Source organism: Embiotoca jacksoni, unplaced genomic scaffold, assembly GCF_022577435.1.
Source record: "Embiotoca jacksoni isolate LCO1_2020_lvr unplaced genomic scaffold, fEmbJac1.0.p SCAF_2, whole genome shotgun sequence".
Classification (NCBI taxonomy): domain Eukaryota; kingdom Metazoa; phylum Chordata; class Actinopteri; family Embiotocidae; genus Embiotoca; species Embiotoca jacksoni.
In genome coordinates this window covers 13199017-13225241 of record NW_027185340.1, presented here as the reverse complement: position 1 = coordinate 13225241, position 26225 = coordinate 13199017, and the positions used below count along the sequence as shown (strand labels likewise).

Genomic DNA, 26225 nt, shown 5'->3' with positions numbered 1-26225 from the left:
TATTACTCTCTCCAGAATCTCCAACGATACGTAGTCTGATCATATCGCTATTAAATCGATATTAAGACAGTTACAAAGCTTTTCAGGCCATTTCACCAAGAGATATTAGTTAATCTAACCCAATCAAAACATTCACACACAATGCAAACACCAATGAAGGCAGCATGGACCACTAATTAATACTTCCCCTGCAACCGCGTGATCTTCTGTCACAAGTCAAAAAAACTTTAGATTTAAAGTTTGATTAACGATTTTAACAACAGCAGTGTACTGCTCTCCTTTTATCTGTTATTGATACACTGTCCACAAGCATAATTGTTGGTTTTATTAAAATAAATAATTAATTTGCATTTTTTTTTTATTGTTGCGCCTCATTTGCCAACAACATTTTCCATCAGACCTGCACATGCTCATGTTGCTGTATGTGAGTGTGAAAGTCTATAGCTATTTCATTACACAGTGTTGTTACACTTTTACTTTCTCAAACATGGAACAACCAATTAATACTTTTTGCGCAATGTATCCTATAAACTCAGTAACAACTTAATGCGCAGCAGGTTGTCAATTATTTGGTTAGTTGACAAAGTTAATCAGCAACTATTTTGATTTTCATTTTAGTACTTTAATCACTAAGTCCAAATATATAGTATTTCTAACTCCTCAAACATGAAGATTTTATGCATTTATTTGTCATATATGATGTAACACAAGCCATCTGAATACATCACATTTGGATATTGATATTTTCTGCCATTGGAGAGACTCACCGATTCACAGAGACAATAATCTGCAGGTTAAACAATGAGGGAGATAAACATCACGCTGTTACGCCACATGTGAACTCTTGTTTGTCTGACAGAGAGACAATGGGGGAGACATGCTGTACATCATGAGAGACAGCCAACACACAGGCAGACCTCATACCTGGCAGTGCAGTGAGTCAGTAGTGCCACAGCTCTCGCTACATGACAATCACATATCCAACATGACTTGATTGACTTGACCACAGAAATGCAGAACTGCTGTATGTTCAGAGTCTCCAGGGCAGAACTGGGAGGTTCATCACATGCTTTGGCCTCGCGGGGACAACGACAACGGCAATTCATCTTCTCTCCGCTGGAAGAAGAGGAAGGGCAGGGGGCCGGTTGCCTGTGTGATCCTCTGGCTCTGTGGGAGCGAGTACAGTGGAAAATAGTCCCCGTTGCTAATCCATGGCAGGCTAATTACAGCTTTGATCCCCTAAGCGTGTGCATCATCATTGGTGGAAGGGAGGCAGCACACTATGGGACTCAGTACAGTTACAGTTAAAATTGGTTTAGTTTGGAGCTGTCACCTTATGCTCACAACTGGAGCAGCTGTGCAACCAACCAAGAAAGTCCGACACTATAAGTCAACTTAAATGCCAACATAAAGTTTATAAGAGTCTTTGGAAACATTAACAATTGTAACTACAGTGTGTGTGTGTGACTTCCCTAACACCACAAAATGATCTGGTACATTTGAGGGCCTTCTCCTTATCAATCCATGTGTTACACGGAGCAGAAGATGACTCCATACTCCTGGAGACACAGATTAAGTGGGTAAATGGAGTTTCAGTCTGAAATAGGCCGCAGCTCTGATGATAGCTTCGTCCCAAAACACACGGTGACAGAGATACAGCGAGGGAGGAGCAGAGAGGAGGAGGAGGACGAGGAGGAACAGCAGATGGCATGGAATTATCTGGATCTGCAGCTCTACATCTTTGCCCGCGACACCATTATTTTGTATTTAGACCAATGTACCTCCAAACAGCGTTCAATTAAGTTTTACCGATGCCAGTTCTGAAAATGGACAAATATCCCTCCAGGCAGCATTCATTTAACTCACTGGTGTCAGTGGCAGAAACAGCAACATCCCAATATGGAGAGACAACTAGAAAACAAGGAGAAGCTGGCAGAGCAGCGATAAAACGAACAAGTGATGACGCTGTTGTAAAAAGTCTTGTTTGCTGGTAACTTCAGGCCCTGAACGACTAGTTTAACACCCTGTTCTGTCAGAGTATAGTTTATTAAACAGCATGGGGCATGAGCGAAATCCCCGTCTTTAGCCTCCTGGTGAAGGTACGTGCACTGTGGTTGTAAACAGATTTCTAGCTAAAAAAAACGTTTGTGCAAAGCTTGAGCAACACCAAGCTGCTGAAATGATCTGCGTCTGTGCTCACATAACAAACATAACTTGGCCACTGATACACATACACATGTATTCAGATGGGTAGAAACACCGAGGCTGCTACGGATATGGTGGTATGATGACTAATTAAAGACACTTCCGCTTCACTGAAGTTATGATACATAACAGTGATTTACTCGACAGTAACTCAAGCAAGTAATGTTCCTCACAGAGAATTAGACGCATCCCTTAACTTGGTCTTAGATAGACAACAGTGAAACCTAAAAAAGCAGTGGTGGAAAGTAACTGTGCGCATTTACTCAAGTACTGTACTTAAGTAAAACGTTGAGGTGCTTGTACTTACAATTTCCATTTGGTGCTACTTTATGTTTTCACTCCACTACATTTATTTGGCAGCTTTTCTTTTTTCTTTTTTTTTTATATACCTAAAATATATGATCAATTACTGTATATGCCATATTATACATAGAATACACACTTTAACAGTATAAGTTTAATTACCTACAACATGATAGCATTAAAATGATAATCACATGTACATGTCAATGATGGAATACAGTATTGCAATAATCTATTTATGATTACTATAACACTCTAAATTGGATTATTTTGCTTCGTGAATACTTTTACTTTAAATACTTTAGGTACATTTTGCTGCCAGAACTTATGTACTTCTACCTGAACTGTGAATGCAGGACTTCTACCTGTAATTGAGTTTTGTTTTCATTGTGGTGTTGCTACTTTTACTTAAAATAAAAATAAAAAATAAAAAAAAATTAAAAAAAAGTTGTGCATCATGTGAAAAAGGTAAAAAATTTGAAACTTCCGTTTATATTTTTTTCAAAATAAAACCGTTTGAAAAAAAAATAAAAAATTGCTGCAACGTTTTGTGGAGTTCAGCTATGAAGTGACACTCTGGAAATATTACATACACGTATATTCAGGCCATAATCTGTAATCTACTGATCTACCTTGCAGACTTGTTCACCGGCAGATTACGCAGATCTGTTAGCCAGTTAGTTAACTGCGAGCTAACGTCGGGTACAACGCTGCCACGGCAGCCCCGGACCTGTACGCCGACGTTAGCCGCCTTAGCTCGGCTTTGCAACGCCGTTAACGTACCTGCTCCGGTCGGCAGCAGCCGGCGGACTTTCTCATTTATCACCAGTCGTGACCAGGCCGACACGGCTGGCTTTTGCTGGCTTCCAGCAGCGGAGGATCTGCCGAGAAGGCTCGTCGCTAAAGACGCTGACCAGCCCGCCGACGTTGAAGCCTCCTCCTCGCCGCGGGGTTGACATCCGACATCAACACAAGGCGCGCGGAGGATGCTCCGAGTCCCCAGCAGCCCTGGACTACGACTACCTGGCACAATCCTGGAGGAGGTGGTGGTGGTGGTGTTTTTTTGTTTTTCCAGCTACCGGGAAATGGTATACTCACTTGGACTTGAAGCTGGTGGTGGGAATGTCACACGGCGGCTGTGTCGGGGGCAGCGGGGGGGTTGGTGTTGGTGTTGGCCCGGAACGGTCACTCGGGTCGAGCAGGCTTCCTCCAGACGGTCCCTCTCTCTCTCCGTGAGTAGTTCCTCCGTATGATCTCTCCACACCGCAATGGTGCTGCTGAGCCACGGCGCCACGCGATTGGCCAGACTGAGCGGAACTCGGTGTGCGCTTTGGTAAAGCGGAAAGCACGCGCAGCCTTGCAGGGGGAGCCGCGCTGATGCGTTCAGGGCCGTAGGAGATCTTACAACCGCACGAATCATATTGACAAAGACATCCGAACAGACAGACTTTACAGAGTATATACACGAGATGAGCAATTTTGTTAGCTATATAATATTGTGAACGAAAGCAGGTTTATAGTAAAATGAGAAAAAGCCAAGATATATTTATATGTAAAAAAAATAAATACAGTCTTAAGTAAATAGACAAATTCTTATGTTTTGATCATCATATTGTAACGTCCATTGTTTTATATCATATTTTGTGCCACATTTTAAAAAGTTACCCATCATAAACAACCAATAAGTCGTAAATAATGGCTTAATGTTTTTTAAATCTATTACTGGTACCGTGTAAATCAGTTATATCCCATTATAATCAATAAAATCAACAAATTGCCTATGGTACTTTTGTGAAAAATCTTTAATAATGTGAACAGAAGAAGGTAACTAACTACATTTACTCAAGTTCTTCCTACTGTAAGTTCTGTGGTGTAATTTTGAGGTACTTTATACTTCCACTCCAGTACATTTTAGAGGGAAACATTGTACTTTTTTATTGCAGCTCTGGCACAATGGATAATATCATAAGCTTTTAAGATACAACAAATTGTCAACAATTATTATACCCCTGTATAAAAACCGCTGTAGCCCATATACAACTGGTTAGAAAAGAGTTAAAAGTAGCTTCACCTCCAGTTATCAGGAGTCTGGTTTTCCTCCGTTTTCCTCCGTTTTGCCCCCGATCACCTCTCCTCCTGTGTCCTCTCTGTCCTATCTGGTTGTTCTGTATCCTCCTCTTCTCACCTCCCGTGGCCACGCCCCTCACCAGTCCCAGCAGCTGCAGCCACTCACCCCTGATCACCACCTGCAGGTGTGCTGCATCTCCCTGATCACCTACCCTGCCCCCTCCTCTGGTTGTCGGTCATGAGTTAGTCATCCGTCCGTCCTCCGTCCGTTCCCCCTCCCCCGGCTCCAGTTCCACCTGCAGAGCTACCTGTCAGAGTCACCAGTCGGTGGAGTTGCCCTCCCGACTCGGAGGATTATTGACTCTGCTTTTTCCAGCAGTCCTGTCCGCTGGTCTGCCGGCTGCCCTGCCAGCCGTATCTCCCTGGATCAGTCGGTTGAGTTGCCCTCACGACTTGGAAGCAAGTGGACACTATATGTGCCACCTTTTGGTTTGTTTGTTTTTATTTATGGAAATAAAAGACTGTATTTTGGAACCGATACCCGAGTCTGTGAGCCTGCATTTGGGTCCTGGTAAAACAACCTACCTCATAACACCAGTAGCTACAACAGTAACACGCTGCTTTACGCTAATGCTTCAGTATTCACAATCTAATGATGTCATATTTCATAACGTATCAGTCAGAGACAATACATTCACTTTTACTTTAATACTTTCACAAAAATGTACTGCTAATACTTAGGTAGTCTACTTTTACTTAAGTAGAATTCACTTCAAATGTTCAGTTATTTTTGTTGGGGACATATTAAATAATCAATCAAGCCATCTGGCTTGATGGAGTTTTTTGAAAAGCACAGCCGCCTTTCCCCCCCCCCCTCCTTCTTTAACTTTCACTTTCACTTACATTTTAACCCACGCCATAAAACATAAGGACTCGGTGAACTACAGTGGATCCCAATCTTGTGTCGAAGATTTCTCATTTGCTGATTTCGTACACGTTTCAAGGACTTCATAGCAAAACTGGAACAGCAGGGCAGGTACTTCCCCCAGAAGTATTCGTGCGTCATGGTTCGTTAATACTTTTTTTAAACTTCCACTTGTGCTCGTTTCCTCTTTGAAGTCATCGACACTATAAAGTAAGTGTTTTCCTCCGTTCTATTCGGTATATCATATGTTCATTATTTGCCTTATCGGTCCGGATTGGCAAATTGAAATTCGTTGATCATATTGGTCTTCAAGTGCTGCTAAAAGTAATCAGCGTGTAACCCTTCTTTTACCAAAAAGGCATGGCTCTTCCGGACCACCATCGGCTTCAGGAAATTAACCAAATCGCGGAGGCTCTCAGCAGTTGTGAATGTAGGACGCTCTCCTACCTGTGTGGAAGTCTGGAGTTGGACAGCAGCGTGCTGCGTGTGAAGGACATGTTGAAATCTAAAGTACTGTGCCACGAAAACTCTCAGCTGTTTCTGGAAGAGCTTGTGCTGCAACTGGGACGCTTCGATATCCTGAGGAGGGTGTATAACGTCAGCAGAGGTGACATAGAGAGGACTCTGAAATACAGACAAGTTCTTCCAAGATTCAGGTAATAACATATCTGATCAATCATAAATATTTGAAGAATATACATTTGCAATGCGCTGTTTTTTCATGTTTTGTTTTCTCACAGAGTGTTGATGGCGACTATAAGTCAGGATTTGGTCATTGAAGATGTGGACCGTATTAAGTTCTTGTTAAGCAGAACATTATCTCGTGAAAAAATGGAGAATGCAAAGGTGAATAAGTTTTGTTTTCACTCTGACTGTGCGTGGGCAGCTGGGTTGGGTTTCTTTCTCTTGATGACATGTTTGACCCGTGCATAACACAAAAAGTCACAGTTTCCACCATTTCTCTTCTGTGACAGAATTTCCTGGATGTGATCACTGAACTTGAGAAGCTGGATTCAGTCTCGCCTGAAAGAGTCGACATGGTGGAGGAGTGTTTGGTCAATATTGGCAGAGTGGATCTCGCCAAAAAAGTGAAGATTTATAAGATGTCAGGTGAGACTGTACTTAACTTTTTCATAATGAGTGCCACCGACCCAAATAAGGTTTGTAACATTTAAATTGTGCCCTGTGAAGTGTGACACACATTGTTAAAACAGGAAGTGAAATGAATGAATTTACAACCTATAAATTAAGATTTAGGGTGGTTGTGATGCCAGATCCATACAAACATCATTGTTGCAGATCTCATATTTCATAAACTGAAGAATAGAAATTGCAGCGTGCTTCACACGAAAAATAAATTATCGACACAAAAGTAAAGCTAAACACATTTTCAAGTGGTCATGCATTTTTATTATAATCTGACAATGCAGATGTGTATGTCAATTCATTCAATTTTATAGAGGACAGAAAGGAAGGAGCACAAACTACATGAGAGAGAAGACACAAAGTTATGGACACGCAAGATATTGTCAGATTATAGTGAATGATATGAAACAATGCATTTAATTTTCTGTTTCATTTACATATATAAGCCCACCTTGTTCCTCATTCCCAGCATGACGTCATGTTTAACCGAAATGAGGAAATAAGTAATTACAGATTATTTTAATTTATACATTATTACTTCTGTTTAATCATTTGCTTTTACGTGTACATCTTTTACAGTTGAGACACCTGAACGGCACTCGTCTCAACAGCAAAGCTGCAGAGCTTCTGTGAGTCAAACACTTCAAAGTTATTTAACATTTCCTAATATTCTCTCTTTCACAAAACTAATAGTTTTAACAAAACATTACTATTTAGTTTGCTCCACAGCAAATAAGATCAGCACAGTCCCTCCACATCGGTAAGACATATCAGCAAATTATAGCAACTATAAAATATGTATATGTGTGTGTGTGTGTGTGTGTGTGTGTGTATATATACCTTTTCAATGTAATGTAATAAATATTGTGAAATAAAATGTCAAATAGGACTTTACAGTAACCTGGTAACAGTTGGAAATCCCCATGTCACTCATGTATTTCACTATGTTGTACATATGACTGTATTATTCTTTGTCACCAGCCACAGTAAAAATGCCACTGGCTGCATGCAGAGACCAGAGCTTTGAGGTAAGGTTTTCACCCACTCTTTGAGCCTTTTTTAATATAGTTTTTAGCGTGTTGAATTAATAAAGTACACTTCTGAAACTTCTTTGCTTTGCTTCTTTGCATTTCAGAGACCACAGGATTCGTACAAATTTAACACTAATCCCAGAGGAGTCTGTGTGATCATAGACTGTGTTGGTAATGATGGAGGTGAGACACAAAACACATTGTTCTTTTTATGTAAAAGCACCAATACAACAATGTTCAAAATAGAAGTTTTGTATTTAAATGCTTTCTTCAATCTATAGTGTGGGACTTTTACATATAAATGATCATCCGTTAGATTCAAGCTTTGGCCAGATTAGTTCACACACATTAGTTTGCCACGTTAGATAAATGTCTCTGCATTTCACAGTATACAGAGTTTTTAAATCTGGTGTCTGGTGAGACATTCCCACCTTGGCTGGTTGAGTGCAAACTTTTGTGCGCTCCGTGGGCCGAGCATGTGCAAGAGAGACTTCCATGGGCCATGTTGGCTAACTTTCAATCATGAAGCTCTTCAAGAGTTTCTAAATGTAATAGGACTGTGTGGATCAAATTCTGAAACTGGTACAAGTCATTTTGTTGGGGCCACCACAGTAGTGATGAATTAGGCTGTGGCAGAGCCTGTGATGGAAGTGTACCTGATCAAGATTGAGTTAATTCGAACTACTTTGTGTCCACTTAGTTTTGTTTAGTGGTTTCCAACTTTGACATAAGGCCTTTTCCAAAGGGTCACCGGTTAAATCTCAGGGGTTGTGAGATTATGGAAAGCAAAGGAGAAAAAAATATACTGACACACACATTTTTATTTGTTTGGACATTTCTCTTATGTTTGAATCATTTGTGAAAAGATAATCATGAAACCTCTTTTGGTTTCAAAAAGTTATTTACCGTAAGTAAAACCATGCGAGAAGTTTAAGGAAATGCTCTTTTGCCCAAAATGTTGGGCAGAACCACAAGAATAAAAAATAATGTGCTGTATTTTACAAACTTAACACGTGTGCTTCTGTAAAGTATTTTTCCGAAAGGTAACTAGTTACTAAAGCTGTTAAAAAAATATAGTGCAGTAAATGAAATAAAAAAATTCCCTTTAAAATGTAGTGGATAGAAGTATAAAGTTGCTGAAAAACTAAAGTAAAATGCCCAAAAACTATACATAAGTGCAGTTTACATGTGTCATTGAAAAGTAGTGTTTGAAATAGTGCTGAAAAAAGAAGTCAGGTAATTAGGAATACACATATCAATCAATGTACGACCTCATGGGTCTTTTTAGTCACTTATTATCAAGGTAATACTTAAATTATTGTTTCATCTCTCCTCACTCCCTCAGACATGTTGGAACAGACATTCAAAGCTCTTCACTTCGATGTGACCGTCTGCAAGTGGCTGAGTGCCCAAGACATTTTTTCAACTCTCAAAAAGATATCCATACAGCGAGAGAAGCACAAAGGTGATGGCTTTGTCTGCTGCATCATTAGCCGTGGTACAGCAAATAATCTCCAGGGCATAGACTTGTATGACACAGGTCTATCTTTGGACAGCATCAGACAGCTCTTCACCGCTGATGCATGCCCCACGCTCGCCGGCAAGCCCAAACTCTTCTTCATCCAGAGGTATAGCGTGCTAGAGGTTCTGCCCAGCGCCAGGATGGACCACCGGGACGAGGATCTCGAGACAGACGGAGGATTGTCTAGATGTGAATACATCCCCACAGATGCAGACGTGTTCTGGAGTCACTGCTGGACAAATGAGCATGAACTGGAGCAAGAGCAACATCGCTCCATGTACCTGAAGGCTCTGACAGATGGGTTACACAAAGACCAAAGAAGGTACCAGCAAACACTCATATCGTATTTAATCTCTGCTCAGAATCTTGTAATTTCCACACAAGCTAAACTGTTGTCTTGTTTTTGTTCTTACAGGAGAACTCACCTGGTTGATATTCATACTGAGGTGAACAGGGCCATCTTCGAACATAACAAAAAGAATCCTCGCGCAAGCTATCACTTTGATGTCAAACACACGCTGAGGAAAGATCTCTACTTAAAATAGAGGATTTGTCACCATCACTTTTAACCAAACCTCCAATAATGTCACACACATACATTGCATAGCTATTGCCTTAAAAGAACCTTTTTTACTATTATTATACTGACACCTACTGGTTGTATTCGTGCAAAGCAGATTTTATTTTACAAATGAAGGAAACAATTATTTAACTGATTCTTTTATTCTTTAGTTATTCAATATTTGAAGATTCTTAGTTAATGTCTTTTCTGTGGCTACTTGTAATTTTTTTGTTTAAAAAATTATCTTTTCTCACAGAGTGCAGCTAATCAGGTCTGAAGAGATTCAGAGCTAGTGCTTATTTTTTGTATGAACTATCATTTTTTCTAAATTTATGTAGAAATCTGGTTTGAGTGATGAGGTAAATGCAATATTTTATCTGCACTTTCCATCTATCCATCCATCCACGTGTATTTTATTCTAAAATAATTATTTTTTTTATCTATCTTATTTCTTATATCTTACATGTATTTGTAAAAAAATGTATGTTGTGTGCAATTTTTAATTTTTTTCTTGCTGCTGTGATGACTGAATTTCCCCACTTTAGGATTAATGAAGTAAATCTTATCTTGTCTATCTGTCTATCTGTCTGTCTGTCTGTCTGTCTGTCTGTCTGTATACCTTATTTTTAACATACATCTGATGCTAGTTTTTCAACATATTCATAATTTACTTGGCAGGCAAGTTACATTTTGAAATGTAGAAAAAGATAAGATAAGCTACTTTTCACAAATAAAGAAACTCAAGCATATATTAAGTTGGGTTTGTTATGAAACAGTAGCTTGAATATTTTGTGCTCATCCTGGCTTTTTTTTCTTTCCTTTTACATCTTATTAAAAAATAAGTAATCAAAATAATGACCAATATTTTGAGGTCATGTGAAGTCCAACACCAACATCATTAAATGTTTTTACCAGGGCAAACCATCTCTTTAGGAAGCACTCAAGTCATTTAGTGATTTAGTGTTTCAGTTCCATGAAACAAATAACTTGCAAGAAAGATTTAAAAGACAAGCTAACTCAATAGCATGTTGCGCTAGAGCCTGTCCTCCTGGTCGATACCATTTCCCCCTACTTTAAAATACAGGCCTCTGCTAAAAACAAATTCCAAATTGAAAGAACCCTGATTACATTTAAAAAAAGAAAAATCTGAAATTCACCACAAAGCTCCCATCAAGCTGAACTTAATGTGCATGTAATGTGATGACATCTGTCTGTAGGACAGAGTTCCTTATAAGTGAAGTTCAGGAGGCAGGACTACATTTGAAAATGGGATGCTGACTCCTCTGGCCTCCGGGCCTGCCTGCTCCCATTCAGGATTGACCTTGAGTCTCTGTCACAGGCTACATTTTCTAAAGCGAGAATACAGAGCCAAGAGGCCTGAGACCACTTGAATTACAATATGCGGAAAGGTTATTACGAACTGTGACCTCTATTAAAAAAGCCAAAAGCCAGCTTTAAGTTGACATTTCAACTCCTTTCAGCACTTCCCTTTTAATGTCTATTTCAACTTCTTTGAGTATTTTTTTTATTCTGTTTGAAATGTTTCAGCTTAAAAATGTTTGGTGCAACAATTTCTTAAATAATAAATTATATTTGTCAATATAGCAGGTAACATCGAATGAATAAATTATTACAAAATAAAATGTTCAATAGCTCAGGGATATGTCCCAGATCACTGCATGTCCTTTTGTGCCACGAAACACTGATTGTGTCAGTAGGAGGCAGGCAAGTTGTGTGTGGACCATCAGCAGGCAGCGTGGAGGCCGCGTGCACGCACGCACACACACACACACACACACACACACACACACACACACACACACAAACAGGAGTCGGCCTCGTGGACGCGCACGGCCGAGGCTGCTGTTGCTATGATGCAATGGCGACTGCGCGGTGGGAAGCGGGCGAGGAGTTGAATGAGTTCCCTCCACAGTTGAGGAGAGGCAGCCGCCGACAGTCAGGACTCCGTCAGCGCTGAGACAGCAGGCACGGAGACGCTGGCAGGAAGCCGTCCTAACACACCTCATGGAAACACGGAGCCAGGTGTGTCTGCTAGCCCCGCAGCTAGCCGTGTCATGACGCTCGGAGACATTTCTCACACATCTGTGCGACGTTGCAGCGAGACAAGAGACGCACCAACACCCTATTTGCTCTGAGCCAAAGTGAGGACGGGTTCTTGTTGTTGTTGTTGTTTTTTTTTTTTATTTTTTTTTATTTTTGGCATTTGGTGGCGTTGTCCTCCTCACCGCAGACCAATTGGGTCCATTAGACCTCTTTAACTGGACCACCATGGCAGAGAGAACCTCCACCGGGTTGCTGACGATGATGTTGGAGCCCACGCCGGCTGTCGCTATGACTCTGCCGGCGGAGGTCCGGGAGAAGCTGGCGGAGCTGGAGCTGGAGCTCTCTGAAGGTACAACAGCATGCACACAAACTACCGCACCGGCAGGTCAAAGCATGCTGCTTTAAACACCGTTCACGTGTGTGACATCTACCAGAACCACCGCCCTTTATCTGGGCTCTGTGGCTCATGTTGGAGCCCTCTTCTGCCTCTGAAGAGTCATTCCCAACACTCAACTTCTGCTGTAGTTTCTCATGACTGGACAGGAAACTAACTACATTCAACTAGACTAGTCAGTATGTCGTTTCACTTTTAACGAAGGCAAGCTGTCTGAAGGCAAGTTTTAGATAACACGCATTCAGACTCCAAATGATACTATATTTGATCAGATGGCTCTCCTAACAGCTGCACTGACACACCCATGACACTGCTGTTATGTGACTCCGTTTTTCACACATCCAGAGGGTCTCTTTGGCTTGACGTTAATTAAGAAGGAAAGTCAAGAACTAATACCTCCCCACAGATGCTGTAAGACATGTATATGTATGTCCAATCTTGGCCCCCTCTAATAGATTTAATGAAATAAAGTTTTTGCTGAGTTTTTAAATGAACAAATATTTGGATCTTTGTGATGTTTTCCCAAGGATTGAGCTGCTATTGCTTACCTGTTCCCTTGTTTGTTTCCCCTGCTGTGTGTACGTGCACTTGTCTGTGTCCTTTCGTTGACCCTAATAATAAACCAGTAGTATAAAGACAGCAGCATATGCTTTTGACCCTGGAGAACTTTAGAGCAGCAAATAACAGTTTTTTTTCACTTTCATATTAATCTGTCAATTTTCTTTCAATTAATCAGTTAGTTGTCGGGTGTTTAGATGTCAGAAAATGGTAACAAAAAAACAACTCAACCAGTGTCTGCTAAAGCCCAAGGTTTAGACTGAGATGCCTTGCTTTTGTCCTGACCAGTTTATTATCATGGAGGACTAAAGAAAGTAGAAAATATATGTGTAAGATGCTTGAAACAAAGTTGAGCAATTCATTTAAATTAAAAATGACTCCATGATCAATACATTTTATTATCGTTGACAATTAATTTTCTATTTATTAAGTAATCGTTGCAGCTGTTGAAAACTTTATCTTTTTTTTTTTTTTTTTTTTTTATAGAAACAAGTGAAATCACCATGTAACCCTGAATTTGAGTTCTTTTGATTTAATTTAACAGTTATCTTATGTTTGTGTATCTTTTCAGGCTATTTTGATTACCTGTAAAGCCCAAAGCCAACCTAAAGCTTATCTTTATGCTGAAGTGAATACATGTAACATTAATCTTTCTCATATACAGTGTACCAAAGAAAAGGCCTTTGCGGCTTAAAGTAACTTTACTGTCACACTTACCTGCAAACAGAAAGTCAGACATCCTAACATATACCTCTACAGAGTCCTCCACAAAGACGGCAATGTGTATTTTTTATGTTATTTATTACAGTCCCTTATTTTAAAAGATGCCTAATAGGAAAAATAATGTGCGCATTCATCTCTATTCATATTTCATTGTTCCCTCAGTGCAGTGAATGTGCCAAAAATGATCTTTAGTGTGTACTAAGGTATTGGCCCTATTTTTGCCACCTGCCTGGTAAATTTCCTGCTTAATCCATCCATAAATCTGTCCTAAATTTCTTCATATTTGGTGCTTAAAGGACTTTAAAGTTTAATCACTTTGCAGGTTAAATAGAAATGGACTATTCCGCACGTTGAGTTGAAATCCTTAAATGCAGATTGTTGGCACTCTGTCAAAATGAAATAGGTGTTTGTTTTTCACAGTGTTTCTATTGTTTTTTTTTGTTTTTTTATGAATTCAGTAAGACTCTTTGTTGAACTCTGCTCCTTCATCCGAGAGCTTCTCACGTGGTAAAATAAGCTGTGCTGTGGTAAAGTCCCAATAATGAATGCCCTTGATTCACTCTGGTTAGATGTGGGATTTGACCTCGGGGTGGGAACTTTGTTCTACGACCTCTGGAGAAGAAGTCAACTCTACAAGTTACTAAGTTCAGTTTTCGATTTTCAAGTAAACGAAAAAAAAACACTGAACCGAAGTCAAATTGTGGATCGACTCTTTTCTTCCTGTGTGTTAGCTGTGTGCAGTAGCATCATAGCACCATGGGTAGAAATAGAGCTAAGGTGCACGTTTTGATAAGCACATTAACTGCCACCGAGGTCCCTAATGGGACAGACATGTTTTCAGGAGCGGCTACCAAACTAATCTATATCTGTCCAGTTTCCTCTTCCTGCTCTCCACATGTCACATCCTGCCATGTTGGAGCTCAGATAGCACCGTCTCTCCAAGCTTTTCTCCCACTGACATACCCTGTTGTCTCTCTCCCACTCTGTGCCTCTGTCTCTGCCTCTCTCCAGGCCTCTCCACCTCCATGTTTCCTCTGTTTTCTCTCTGATCAGAGAGAGGAATGTCATTTTCTTTAGGCTAAAAAGAAATCAACGTCTTTTTTTCCCCTCTTCCCTCTCTGCCTCTTTTTGTATGCCGCCGTGAACTTTTCACCCTCACCGTGATGCACTTTGGTTGACTCTCGCTTGCATCTCATCTCAGGACAAAATAGGTGACTCATTTTATTAGAAGTAGATGAAAACCTGAGAATCCTGCTGCAGGTTTTCTCTCCCTCTCAATGAGCTCTTATCTCCGGGATTTAACACCAGGCATGTCTGCGTCCCACTGAGAGACACATCTTGGATTTTTAGTATGCATGAGTGTGCCAATAGGTGTGTGCGTGGAGGAGCATTGTATTATTCATGAAGCTGAATAGATGTGTCATGTATGTTTTTTTTAAGCAGTTTATCAGCAGCAGGCATTGGTTTGAGACTATCCAGCAGCTCAGTTAGATAATATTCCAGTGTCAGCAGCTTAGGCCTGCTGATGTGTGAAGTAAACAATCTGTGCACTCTTATTGTGGCCATAATAAATGTGTTTCCTAGAGATGCATTCATTTTCAAATTCTCTTGTTTTTTTTAAATTGGGAGCATGTGTCCAAACATGTTTTGAGTGTTTCCTTCTGCTGCTGTCCTCAGTTGGGTTTTAGTGGGAAATGAAACCCAACCACTCAGTCATTTCTGATTACATGTATAGGCCAAATTATTGTTTCTCTGCCACAATAATTGTGAATCCACAACTTGACTTAATGATATTCTGTCATTTAGAAGGACAGCTAAATCATTTGAAAATATTTTTACAGCTGCAGATAATGATTACATTCATTATCAAATAATCTGTCTATTATTTTCCTATTTAACCGATTAACTGTTTGGTTATGAAAATGTCAGAAGAAATAATTCCCAAAGCCCAAGCTGCAGCCTAAAATGACTTTTTTTTGTCCTGACCAACAGTAACATATTCAGTTTCATAAAGGACTAAAGGAACCACAAAATATTCACATTTGGAAACCAAGAATTCTAGTATTTTTTCATTAAAAAAAAAGACTTTTAACTGATTATTAAAACAGTTGTCTATCAACCTTCTGTCTATCAGCTATTCAATTAAGTGACTTATTGTTGCTGCATTAAAGCTTTACTGTATAGATTTGGGGCATCTCTTCTAAAGCAGGATTACAAAATAATCTGCATACATTCACTTACTTAAACCTCAAACAGATTTAAATGTGGAACATGGACTTAAAGTTTGTAAAGCGTCTGAAAATTTGTGTTAAATCTTCAGCGTTCCTCCATGACATTGAACGTTCATGAATAAAATGGTGACACATGCAAAACTAAAAATACATACAGTATTTAGGTGTTATTTATGATATTTTCAAAAGAATGCTTACTTTTGTTGGTCTACATATTGATTTTTGTATTGATTAAACAAACCATTAAGTGTTAACCGGTAAGCTTTAAAAGTGCTGGTAATTAAATGATGCTACTTTTAAACAGAGCCGGGCTAGTTGTTTCCTGTCATTTACAGTCTCTCTGCAAAAAAAGCCAAGTTTCCACAAATGTTGAACTTGTTCTTTAATGGGACAAAACACTCTCCTATGAAATAACTAAAACTCCGTCACATTCAGCAAGAAGCTGATTTAAAAATGTGTTCTTAGGGCCCTCAGTCATTATCCAAATTACTGAGTTATTCTGCTTTGTGAGGCAGGTTATACCAACTTCTACACATTATAGTTATTAGAAAATATGTTATTTCTCAGCTGACCTGGATGCAGATGAATGGCCAAAAGATGTGGGCGTAAAGGAGGGCAAGAAGATGGATGATCCCCATTATCTCCGGTAGGGAGAAAAGAGGGAGAGACGTGTCTGCTGAGTAATTCATAGTCTCACTCTATCATTCCCTGGTTTTCTGCCCTCCTCCTCTGTTTGCTCTCCAAACCGTCTGATTACAAATACAGTTTCAGACCAGTGGTGCTGGCGTTTGCTGTGAAACTAGTTGATCACTGCGCCGGCTTCGCCTGCTCCCATTCAACATTGACCTGCCCCCATTCAACATTGACCTGCCAGGCAGGTTTTTGGTTTTACGTGCTGTCCGGCTTGTTTTTGACAGTCAAGATTCCCTGAGAACATGACCGTAGCAGGTTTGAGGTGTTTAGAGGACTTTCCAGCAATATATATATATATATATGTGGCTGTTCTGCAAATAGAAAATTAAAAAGTGTCCTTTTAGATGGTCCATTCACAGACATTTTTCATTTGTTTCCGTTCTTATCTGCAGTATATCCTAGTATCTGCTGCTGCACTGACCCAATTTCCCCATGGAGGTCATAAAAGTTTCACCTTTTATCCAATCAATATTTAGATAAGGTGAAACTTTATTCATTGTAAAGCTGTAGGTAAAGAGGTGACCAGGCAGAGGGCTGTGAAGTGGTGACGGTAGTAATGAGAGTGATGATTAAACTCACTCGCTTCCACAGTCTGGCTTTGACAGAAGCTTGATGGTGTAATGATCAGTGATCTGTATCTTATTGCTCTTAATGGCTAAAACCCCACTCTGCTCCCAGTTTTTTTCCCCCTCATAGATTAAAAGTTCACATGGACCTGAAAGTAGGGCTGTGCAATTAATCTATTTCAATTTGTCTCTATACAGTTTTATTTTTATCTGACAGTTCTGCCACTTCTGCATTAGCAGGGAGATTTTCTGCATCAAAACAAGAACCAATAAATATCCCCTAAACTGTAAGCTTTGTCTGTAAGCTGTAAGGGAGGCTGTGGCTCAGTCGGTAGAGTGGGTTGCACACTAATTGGAAGGTTGGTGGTTCAATCCCCAGCTCCTCCTGTCCACATGCCTAAGCGTGAGCAAGACACTGAACCCTAAAATTGCTCCCGATGGTTTACCGTCAGTGTGTTGTAAGTCGCTTTGGATAAAAGCGTCAGCTAAATGTAATGTAAGCATTATGCTGCTTGACGTAAAATAAAAAATAAATATCATGTATTCAGTTACCCAGATCACAACCATCAAAAGCAGATACTTTGCAACAGAGATATTGTACATGTACAAGCACCTGAAACGTGGAAAAAACATATGTGGGGAAGAGCTTGAGGATGCCGCTGCGTTGTGACCACAAAGACAATCACCGAAGCTCACAAACGAAGTCCCAAGGTCATTATAAATGTAATATTTTCATTAAAAAAAAGAATGACAACAGTAAAACCTGGTCTCAATTCTTTAGAACCCCCGAGGTCTCAGCGAAAGTTACTTTGAGGAAGAGTTTTGCGTTACCTCGAAATATGCATCAAGTTACCTTGAAATGTGTATATAGTTACCTTGAAATAAATATTGTTTTCTCTCGCGATACTTCTGCGATACTTTTCAACGTTTTTCTTCTTCCGTTCCTTCTGAGCCACATGTCTGTTTCTGCTCAGCTGCTCAACACGGCCAGTTAAAGGAAACACTCTGCTGATTCTACAGGAAAGAGAGAGGACGTGACACTTTATGTTGGGCATTTATTGGATCCTCATTTTAAAATCGGACAGTTTTCAGCTGCTGGTTGTGAGCACAGCTGAAGCTGCTCCGCCTGCCATTGACGGGTGAATCCGTGGCTGGATATGGTTGTAGTTGGAACTTTGGCTGTGGTTCGGTCTGCAATATTATGGATCTGTGTAGCTGTCTAGTATTTGAACCTGTGGTGCTTCTATGACCGTGTTACAACCACCAGAAACGAATGTGACCTAGCTGTAATCATAACAACCAAAGTACAGCCACAGTGACAGCTGCACCATCCGAAGGCTGCAGCCCTAATGGAAGCGATAGTGTTTCTCAGCAGCGGTCATTGAGAGAGAGCTGGTGACGTATACTTAGAGGTATTGCAAAACTGAATCCAGTTATTGGTCCCAAATCAAAACGACAGCATCCTGCAGATTACAGTACTGCTTTCTTCTGAAGAGACCTTGTGATCTGAGAATTCGTTTTGTACTTTCACCAGTTACATAACCATGCCTCGAGCATTATATCAGCAAACCAAACGCCCAGTTCAGTAAAATTAATTTAGTGCATCCATGCTGGGATGTCACGCTGGGACAAGTTAAGCGGAAATGTTCATACTGCTCTGAAGGAATCGGAGGAGAAAAATATTGTGACGTAATGCAAAATATTGCAAGAGAACACCAAAAAGTCTTCCAAAAAAATTCTCCCCATCACCCCGTCCGTACATCGGTTGGGGTTTACCACCTTGTACTCAACCTTGGTCCAGTTTGCTGCTGAATATCCCGGATTTCTACTGTTATGACCATCCATTTCATAGACTGGTTTTGAAAATGCATGTACACTAAAGGCATATTTACCCCATATATATTTTTTGCGAGGTATAATTTTCCATCCAACAGTAGCGCCATACAATACTGTGTTTTATAGGGAACTATTTAAAATAAATCTGAATCGTGGTTGTAGGCCTGCACACAGGGAGGGGTTAGACAATAGCTCTGGTGGCCACTGTTTTTGTAAGACTTGTTTTTGGAAAGTATGAGTGTACAGGAAACCTCGGTGAGTTGACCGACAGTTTGTTACGGGAGGACCACTCGGTGAAGGGAGAGACCACTGGTCCTGAGTCATTCCTCTCTGTGGTCATGAAGAAAGAACTTCCACTGGGCTCCCTCAGCGAGTTCAGCCTATTGTTAATCAAACCAAACGTCTGACAACGTGGTTTCACATTCTTCATCAGGAGAACGTGGGGGATTTAGGGTGATTACTGAGGGAACTTCGTACGTGGCTCCTGGTTAGCGCTGTAATAGGATCCAAAGGAGAAGAATGTTGAGCCTCGGAGCGAGCTGGCCGCTTTCTGGAGCTGCTGTAAAGTCCAGTTCGGAGATAAAGAGGCAGCTATGCTGTGCCCATGCTGTAGTGGAGGATAGAACGTGGAGGGTCATAAATATTTCAAGGGTGTGCCTCAGAGCAGAGCAGAGCTTCAGATTCTCGCGTTGCTCTCATGTAGCCCACAGACTCGCTTGCATAAGCATATAGCTGTGTGCATGGTTGGTTGTCAGTTCATTTACTTTGTGTTTGTCTTCCTGGGTGCTTTGTTAAAGATGGTCCTTTTCCATTTATTGACTGCAAACCACAGCACTGTGTTTTATTTTCACCCAACAATGATCCACAGCAGCAGCTGTTGTCCTGCCAGTTCACTGTTGCTCTCCATTGTTGGTCCTGCCTGCTGTTTTAGTATACAGTTATCCTCAACATCCTGTTTCTGTCTGCGATGGAGCTGTGAATATTTAATGGGTTACAGTGTGTGAATATAATATCTAAAATATGTCTTTTCGCCATTTGTTTATTCACGTGTGGATGAGTCTACATTGAAAGATTTTCGCCCACACAGTAACATTGTTTTCACTTTCTGTGTGTCAGAATTGCTCATTTATGTTTTCAGTATCATCATGAGTGTACCTAATCATTATTACAATAGCAGTTCACTCTATTCTTTGTGCAAACAATAACAATCTTGAAAAGGAAAATCGACCAACCACGGAGTTTATGTGAGAATTTCATTTTTGGCTCTAATGGCGTTTTACATTGTGAAACGACCTCTAACGTTTTTTTCAGTCATTCCCACCTTTTTGCAGCCGTGTCGGTGTATTTCGAGGGCTTCTGGCTCAGAGGGATTTTAAAGTTTGTTCTGAAACCTGAGATGCACAAACCTTATTCCCCCTCTCCACATGCATGCCACAAATATGTCAGCAAGAAATTTCCTTCTCTTTCAGGGGATATAACCTTAAAGTGACACTGACTTACTGGTGCTATTTCAGCAGTGATTTATTTCATGTATTTATATTTGATGGCACAAATCGGGGCCTTTGCGTTGGCTAACGTTAAACTAACGTTTTTAGGAATGTCAGCCCTCGCAGCACGGTGCCGGTGTGTTGCTAAGGTGGAAGTGTTGGGGGTGCGAGACCCAGACGTATGGATGTTTTTGAATGTGAAACGTGTTTCGCCGGCTGCAGCCTCCAACAGAAGAGGTTTGTAGACTGGTGCGACGGGAGCCCCGGGCAATAGTGGATTCACACGCCTCGGCAGACCTGTACGGAAACCAGAGGGCAAAGGGCCGAGTCCCCACCTCCTTGCCAACCTGGCAGAAGGGGGATAAGCCGACAACCAACCGACGCCTCCGCTGCATGTTGGACTGGGTAAGAGAACCTCGGTGATCTGGAGAGCTCGCTGTGGACTTTGTGATTGCCAGATACTCTGTATGACAAAAAGGAAGGAGTAGTTAAATCTTCATGTTGAACGGCCAGATGTGATTCGACGTGACAAAATTCGGGTACGGTCCCAGTTACCTTCTTTGAATGCCAGAAGGACATTTGTGTGTTCAGTTACACATCTCTATGATACGACGAGAGTGAAAAGAGGGTGCCAGCTTCCAGCCAGGCGTCCATCCTGTCCGTCCTGCTGCAGTGATGCCAGTGCCACTGAGATCTGCAGTTGGCTTAAGGGGTGCGTTCAGAAGCATTGAACATTTTGATTTAAAGGTGTGCGCGCCATTTACCACTCGTACAGAAGCACTTCAAATTCAGAATATTTTGCTGGGCTGCCACATGTTGCGTCTTTGGTGCTACTGGCGACTCACTATGTGTCCTTGCTACGAGAGAGCTGCCATGTGCAGCAGAGAGCAGGGAAGTCATGCCAGGGAGATCTGCTGACCAAACAACCTACACGCCCAACATCAAGGACACGTTGCAGTTTTCAATCTGCTCTGTCCAGCCGGCTTCTTCTGCCCAGCGAGGCTTTTGTTCTGCCCCCATCAGCCTTTTTGTGTAAATACATTCCTGCCCATTCACCTATCCGAGTGTGTGTTTGGATCCGTCCCCTGGCAGAGACAGCAGCTTCACATCAGGGGTGGATGCCAGCTGAAGACCCCTGACAGCCCAGCACAGGAACCGTGAAAATCACAGAGACTTTTTATCCGTTTTCTCTCTGAATGCTGCGAGTCACACTTCAAGAAGATAAAGAGTTTCCCCGCATAAGAGCAAGGTGTTCACAAAACTTGTACTGCAGTATTTTCCAGGTGCAGAGTAAATTGCTTGCAGAGGATGGAAAGGGGTGCAGGGCTGAGATCACTGAACTGTGCAAAGAGCTTTAATACTGTATAACGTTTTTCGGAGCTCAAGGTAAAATCATCCGTTCATCAACAATCCTTTGTTAGATCTCTTTTCTGCTCTTTATTTTCCTGTCATATGGGATTATAAGTAATCTTGCCTAATATTTGGCTTTTGCAGCGGAATAACTTTATAATACGCTTTGGCATATCTATACTAGCAATATACTGACATGTAGGTTCACACATTTGCAGCTCATTAACTTCACCCATCACCTCGTGAACACTTGATGAACAAGCAAATCAGTGTTGTCTGTCAGGTGACGTTTTATTCACAGAGTGGAAGTGAAGGGATGTTATCGTGTCCCGGTCAGCGCCATCAACACCTTCGAGCTTCTCGTGACCTTTTCTGGCCGGGAGCTCGTAGAGGTCGTCCTGCATGGCGTGACAGCACCGCGTGGAGTCCAACAAGCAGTGAATGAACAGAGGAAGCTGCTGCAAAGCAGACAGGGTGTACCAGAACAACTCGGATTCTGTGTCTTTGTTGCCAAGGGTGATGCCCAATTACATTGCTCTGACTGTAGTCTAACATTGCGAAAAAAAAAAAAGTATTGTTGAGACTTTGATGTTTAAAAAAAAAAAAAAACTGCAATGAGAGCAAAGAGATGTCTAAAAACATCATAAAAAAAGTTTGAATTTTTATTTACCTGTTCAATCCACGTCTACCTACTCAGGTGTGATGTGCAGATCAAAGACAGACTCAGCCCTTTGCAGCGGCAGCAGGCTGCTTTGTGAGGCTTCCTGGTGAAAAACAAACAGACAGAAAATGTCTGGAATGTGGTGTGACCTATCAACTTAACCGTGAGGAGAGGGCTTTCCAAAAAGCCTCCACTGCTGGAGGGCACAACTCTACAACAAAGAGGAAGATGGCGTAGCAGGTTGTCCCAGCCTTTTAAAAGAACAAGGCCAAGTCCCCCCCCCTCCTTTACCCCATTCCCTGAGGTGTCCCAGTAGAATATGGAGGGGAAGGAACAGAGAAGAACTGAGTTTGTTTCATTTTTTTTTTATTTTATTTTTTTTATTGTGGGGCTAACGGCGGGCTTTTTTTAGATGTAAAACTTAACTTGGCAGACTCTGCTCACATACCAGAAAATGTGTTTTCAGCCCGTGCGCTCTGAGCAGGCAGACAGTTTTAGGTGAGCTCTGCTGACGTTTCTCTCCGGAGACTTTTCCCTGTGTGTTGTTCAACATGTACCTGTAGCCAGACTGAAAAGAAGGGATACGAAGCGAGGGCAAGTCAGGACGGCAGTTAAAGCTCCTTAGGCGTAACTGAAAGACTGCGGCGACTATTCTGCATTTAAACAATTACTAACTGACGTCTCTGAGCGATGAGTTGTAAATCATCTCGTAAACAGATTTTCCTCACATCGTGCAGGCGTGCGTCCAACCAATCAGAACCGTACAAGTATGAAGATGCAACTGAAGGAACTGGTAATTACTATCAAAACATTAAAAAATATGAGTCAGCCAGCTGCAGAAACCTGAAAATATCACGTCAGATACGACAACAAAAACAAAGTCGGATTGTAATCGATGTTTTGACAAACCCTGGAAGAGAAAACAAAAGCAAGCTGTAGAGTATTACTCCAAGTGAATGATAGCCTGAAGACAGTTTGGTCCCAGTTTGCCTCTAAATAAAGTGATTTCGATAACTGGGGGTCTACAGTCCGTCCGGTCGTCTTCTCGGTTCTTATAGGGAGTAGAAATGATGGCCACAGCTACTAATAACGATAATAATGACGATGCTTTTGATCGGTTCAAAACAATGGCGACAACCTTCCTGCTGCTCAATTAACTGACAGCAGTATCATGCATTCAGAGTGTGTGAGGGGCCGCTGGGATGTGATGTAAAGTTTGTCTTTGGACAAAAATAATGGAAAACAATTTAAAGACAATAAAATCTGCAACAATTCGTGGAGGGAAATGGCCCAAAGTTTTGGAATTCATCCTACAGATGCTGATCTACTGCACACGTGTGGAATGAGTCCTCCATGCTCATTCAGGAAAGTAATACACAGCTCAGCTCTGAAATGACAGCACGATAAGCAGTCGTGATGGAAGAACTAATGTCCCATCTCTCTCGACCGTTTAGTTTTTGCTTCTGAAGACGAGGCGGCAACTTTTTCTCTGCAGTCGGTGACAGTTTCTTGATTTGTAGCATTATTGGGTCTCACTGAACAAGTTAAATGTTTTTCCACCTGACCTCTTATCAATCCGGGCTTCTCTTTATATTCATTGTATTCCTCTGTCCCTAAAGAGAATTAATACCATATCTTTTCTGTAAATTTGCCATGCTTTCAGTCTTTGATAGGCCAGTAGTTCCTATTGGAGGAGGTTTGCGTCCAGCCTCCATTCCTGAGCATTGATGTATGAATGCGGTGAGTTCAAAGTCTAAAGTAAACCGCTGTGATGTTTTCTCTGGCACTGCCACTAACAGATATGTTTTACTGATAAGGAGCTCAGAGCGGACTTGTGGTCTTTAAGTCTGGACTGCAGCTGAAAAACATTTCTCATCTCCCAGCTGAAGTGAACTGAACCTGCATCTTGTCCACAGATGAGAACAGCCAGTTGTTTCCACTCGTGTTGAGTTCCTATCAGAGTAGCACAAGTGATGGGCCGTACACCTCCAAGTGCCCAACACTAGTGAACCTTAGTGATGTGCACCGATCTGTGACTTCCGTGACTTTTTGTCGCTGCACAATAGTTGCTGGTCGTCACCGCTCCCCAGAAACTCTGAATAAGCTTCTTGCACAGTGGTACTTGTGGAATCTCTGGCACTTTGGGACAAACAATGACACGGACACAACTTGAAGCTGACCCGTAATCTAATATAACACGGGCGTCACGTCGCTGTGCTCTTACTCACGACATTCTTGACATAGAGGTCGCGGGCCTCAGCAGCCTGTGGGCGACGTTCGCGGCTGCGGTCCCATAAAATGCGCGCGACTCGCACCGCGATGACGGATGAAGCTCGGCTGTTGAATCTCAGAAGTCTGTTCTTTATCACACCTCCTCTCCATCGTCCTCCTTGACTTCTGGCCAAGAAATTCATTTACATAGCCAATACCACTCCCTCCCCAATACACTCAACTCAAAATGGGCTTCTTTTTTACGAAGCATTTCAAGGTATTAAGCAAACATTTGTCTTATGCGTGGGTGAATTTTTAGGTCTGTGTGGGTGTATTTCTGTATTTGTGGGTCTGCGTGTAAGTCAGACTATGTCGATTCATTTCCACTGATATGGAAGAAATTGCTTCTTTTCCAAAATCTTGCTTTTGTCCCTCTCACTTTTACAGCTTTGGTTTAATTGCCTTATATATATATATATATATATACATAGGATTACCATATTTATGTTGAGTCTCCAATCATTGTTATATTTATCTGTGTTTATATAGATATAATAGTCTGTAGTTTGTGCGCGCTCAGATGCTGGGCAGATGTTGCGGCTGCAAAGCTGGCGATCAGTTTCACATTATTACGTCAGTACCCATATAAAATGATCATAATATACTATCCTTTCCTTCTCCGTTACCATGACAACACAAGTTAAACGGTGTACGTGTTGCTACAATAAAACATGGCCACTTTTTTTCCCCTGTGATCAGATGTCTGTTTTGCCCTCAACTTGCTCCAAAACAGCTTCTTTTTTTTCCCCCCTTCATAACAAACAAACCCAACTATGAGATTTTTATGTTTCATGATTCACCTTCATCAAAAGTCATCAGCGAAGAGAAGTACTGGAGACTGAAATGCAGAGAGTTGCCGGCAGGCTTATGTTGTGTCGTGTCCCTCATGACACACTTGAGTACAAACTTTCCCTTGAGGCTTACGTCAGCAGCCTCCGGTCGTTGGCGTAATTGTCAATTGTGTGGGTTGTACATGAGAGTGAGCCATATGACCTGGAAATCACCGAGCTAGCCCATAACGGAGTGGCCGCTTGCTCGTCCGCTCCTTGTTGTCTAATTTGATGAGACAAACTGAATTTAATTTCACTGTTGTCATGGTCAGACCAGGCCTATATTTAGCTACAGGACATTATATACTCTGACCAGGTGACCTTAGTTAATGCAGCAAGAAGAGAGGAGTTAGAGCAAGACGAGCTCTTGCAAAGCTGCCCGCTGAAAAATGAATAGGACTGAAATGAGAAGGATTTACATGACAAAGAACTTCTCCCAGAGAAAACATGTAAACTGTATTATGCTGAATTCTGCTGCTGCTTCTCAACTTGGGCATCTTCTTGTTCTACTAACTTCAACATTTAAATTCTGCTGTGAACATCTGAATTGGATTGTTTTGCCTTTTCTGTAATGTACAGTGAGCAATAAACTCTCATTTGTAGAAACTAAATGAAACAAGTTACTGAAAATTCACCAAAAAATGAAAGTAGGAGAAAATTGTTTCTTTTTAAAGCGCAGGCTCAGTCCACTCCAGATTTGCAGCTTGGTCTGATCTTATGAGGTTAAATTCAGTGCTTCCAAGTCAAATCTATAACGAGAGTTGTATTTACATGTGTTTATCCAAAAGGTCAGCTGAAGG

The 26225-nt window shown here is 41.3% G+C and overlaps 3 protein-coding genes across 5 annotated transcripts in view; 2 read left to right on the top strand and 1 right to left on the bottom strand.

Annotated features, from left to right (window-relative positions):
* LOC138201279 (hyccin 2-like) overlaps positions 1 to 5952 on the bottom strand; it is a 49786-nt gene extending 43834 nt beyond the window's left edge. Inside the window, exons 1-2 of one of the 3 annotated variants that reach the window (XM_069154641.1) lie at positions 4580 to 5952; positions 3607 to 3908 (exon numbers count right to left, since the gene is read on the bottom strand). The gene's annotated coding sequence lies outside the window, so the exon portion shown is untranslated. Of the gene's footprint in view, positions 1 to 3606; positions 4214 to 4579 lie in introns of those variants that run through there. The other 2 variants (XM_069154640.1, XM_069154642.1) reach the window with 2 other exon arrangements.
* Positions 5500 to 10585, top strand: LOC138201280 (CASP8 and FADD-like apoptosis regulator). The gene is made up of 10 exons (XM_069154643.1): positions 5500 to 5710; positions 5859 to 6156; positions 6241 to 6346; positions 6475 to 6610; positions 7226 to 7275; positions 7364 to 7406; positions 7628 to 7674; positions 7782 to 7860; positions 9023 to 9521; positions 9615 to 10585. The coding sequence occupies exons 2-10, from the start codon at positions 5861 to 5863 to the stop codon at positions 9742 to 9744; spliced, it is 1386 nt and encodes a 461-aa protein (XP_069010744.1). The 5' UTR covers positions 5500 to 5710; positions 5859 to 5860; the 3' UTR covers positions 9745 to 10585.
* Positions 10586 to 11683: 1098 nt separating this feature from the next.
* The window catches only part of dip2a (disco-interacting protein 2 homolog A), a 79463-nt gene continuing 64921 nt past the window's right edge, over positions 11684 to 26225 (top strand). Inside the window, 1 exon segment of the mRNA XM_069154639.1 lies at positions 11684 to 12174. Coding sequence (XP_069010740.1) covers positions 12051 to 12174 — 124 coding nt within the window. The 5' untranslated portion in view covers positions 11684 to 12050.

Bases quoted from the DNA above. Each gene is read 5' to 3' on its own strand.
- LOC138201280 (XM_069154643.1), top strand. From the start codon at position 5,861: ATGGCTCTTCCGGACCACCATCGGCTTCAGGAAATTAACCAAATCGCG. The intron at 6,347-6,474 runs GTGAATAAGTTT...CTTCTGTGACAG, and splicing joins AAAAAATGGAGAATGCAAAG to AATTTCCTGGATGTGATCAC. The intron at 7,407-7,627 runs GTAAGACATATC...CTTTGTCACCAG, and splicing joins AGCACAGTCCCTCCACATCG to CCACAGTAAAAATGCCACTG.